The 1,126-nt window shown below is 40.3% G+C and overlaps 1 protein-coding gene across 1 annotated transcript; it reads right to left on the bottom strand.

Annotated features, from left to right (window-relative positions):
- Positions 1-96: 96 nt before the first annotated feature.
- On the bottom strand, positions 97-852 carry LOC112090478. The gene has a single exon (XM_024161839.1). It carries the CDS (start codon positions 850-852, stop codon positions 97-99), a length of 756 nt encoding a protein of 251 aa, XP_024017607.1.
- Positions 853-1,126: the final 274 nt, after the last annotated feature.

The raw sequence follows: 1,126 nt of genomic DNA, 5'->3' as shown, positions 1-1,126 counted from the left end.
AAGAACTATGAAATCTGCAGGGAAGATAAACTTGTCAACTTTAACGAGCGCATCCTCAATTACTCCTCTAGGGTGCTTGATAGAGCGATCTGCCAATTATAGTGTCACTATGGTAGGTCTTGCTTCACCTAAACCCAACTTTTGAAAGATAGATAAAGGCATTAAGTTGATGCTTGCACCTAAGTCACATAATGCCTTCCCGAACACAGCATTACCAACTGAACAAGGGATGGTGAAACTCCCTGGATCTTTAAGCTTCTGGGGCAACTTCCTTTGTAAAATGGCACTGCACTCTTCAGTAAGTGCAACTGTTTTATAGTCCTCAAGTTTCCTCTTGTTTGACAAGATGTCTTTCATAAACTTCACATAACTCGGCATTTGTTCTAGAGCTTCAGCGAATGGAATATTGATGTGAAGTTTCTTGAATACATTGATGAATTTAACAAACTGTTGATCTAGTTTGCTTTTCTTCAGGCGTTGAGGAAAAGGAACTCTGAGAGATGGTTCTTGAGGAGGTTGTGCTTGATTTTCTGCCTTAACTTCAATATCCTTTTTTGTAGCCTCTTGTGTTTGAGATGACACCCTTTTTATATATTTGTCAAGCTTTTCAATTCTCACTGAAGCTTCTAATTCTTTACCACTTCTCAAGGTAACTGCTTTGCAATACTCTTTTCCATCTCTTTTTGGATTCACTTTAGAAGTGCTAGGCAAATTTCCCTGTTGCCTCTCAGAAAACATGTTAGCCATTTGACTGATTTGTACCTCTAAACTTCTTATCTGAGCCGATTGATTCTGAAAATTTGTCCTAGTTTCATTCATGAATTGCGTGTGAGAAGTAGCCAATTGAGCCATTGCCTCTTCCAGATTCACCTTCTTCTCTTGTGGCGGGTTGCTCTGTTCGGGCTACAACACATTTTGATTGTTTATCCAAGACAAGTTTGGGTGATTACGCCATCCTTGATTAAACCTGTTAGAGTACGGATTGTTCTGCTGCCTAGTGTAATTCCCCACATATTGAGCCTGTTTCATTTGTGCCTGCGCAAATGGGTTGTCCGCTTGACACTCAAAACTTTGGTAAGATCCGCTGCAAAACTCACACACTGGAGAGGATGTTTGGATGGCATTG

The sequence above is a fragment of the Morus notabilis genome, unplaced genomic scaffold (genome assembly GCF_000414095.1).
Source record: "Morus notabilis unplaced genomic scaffold, ASM41409v2 Scaffold4994, whole genome shotgun sequence".
NCBI classification, from domain to species: domain Eukaryota; kingdom Viridiplantae; phylum Streptophyta; class Magnoliopsida; order Rosales; family Moraceae; genus Morus; species Morus notabilis.
The sequence above is the reverse complement of the archived record's forward strand: the minus strand, read 5'-3'. Positions and strand labels throughout refer to the sequence as shown.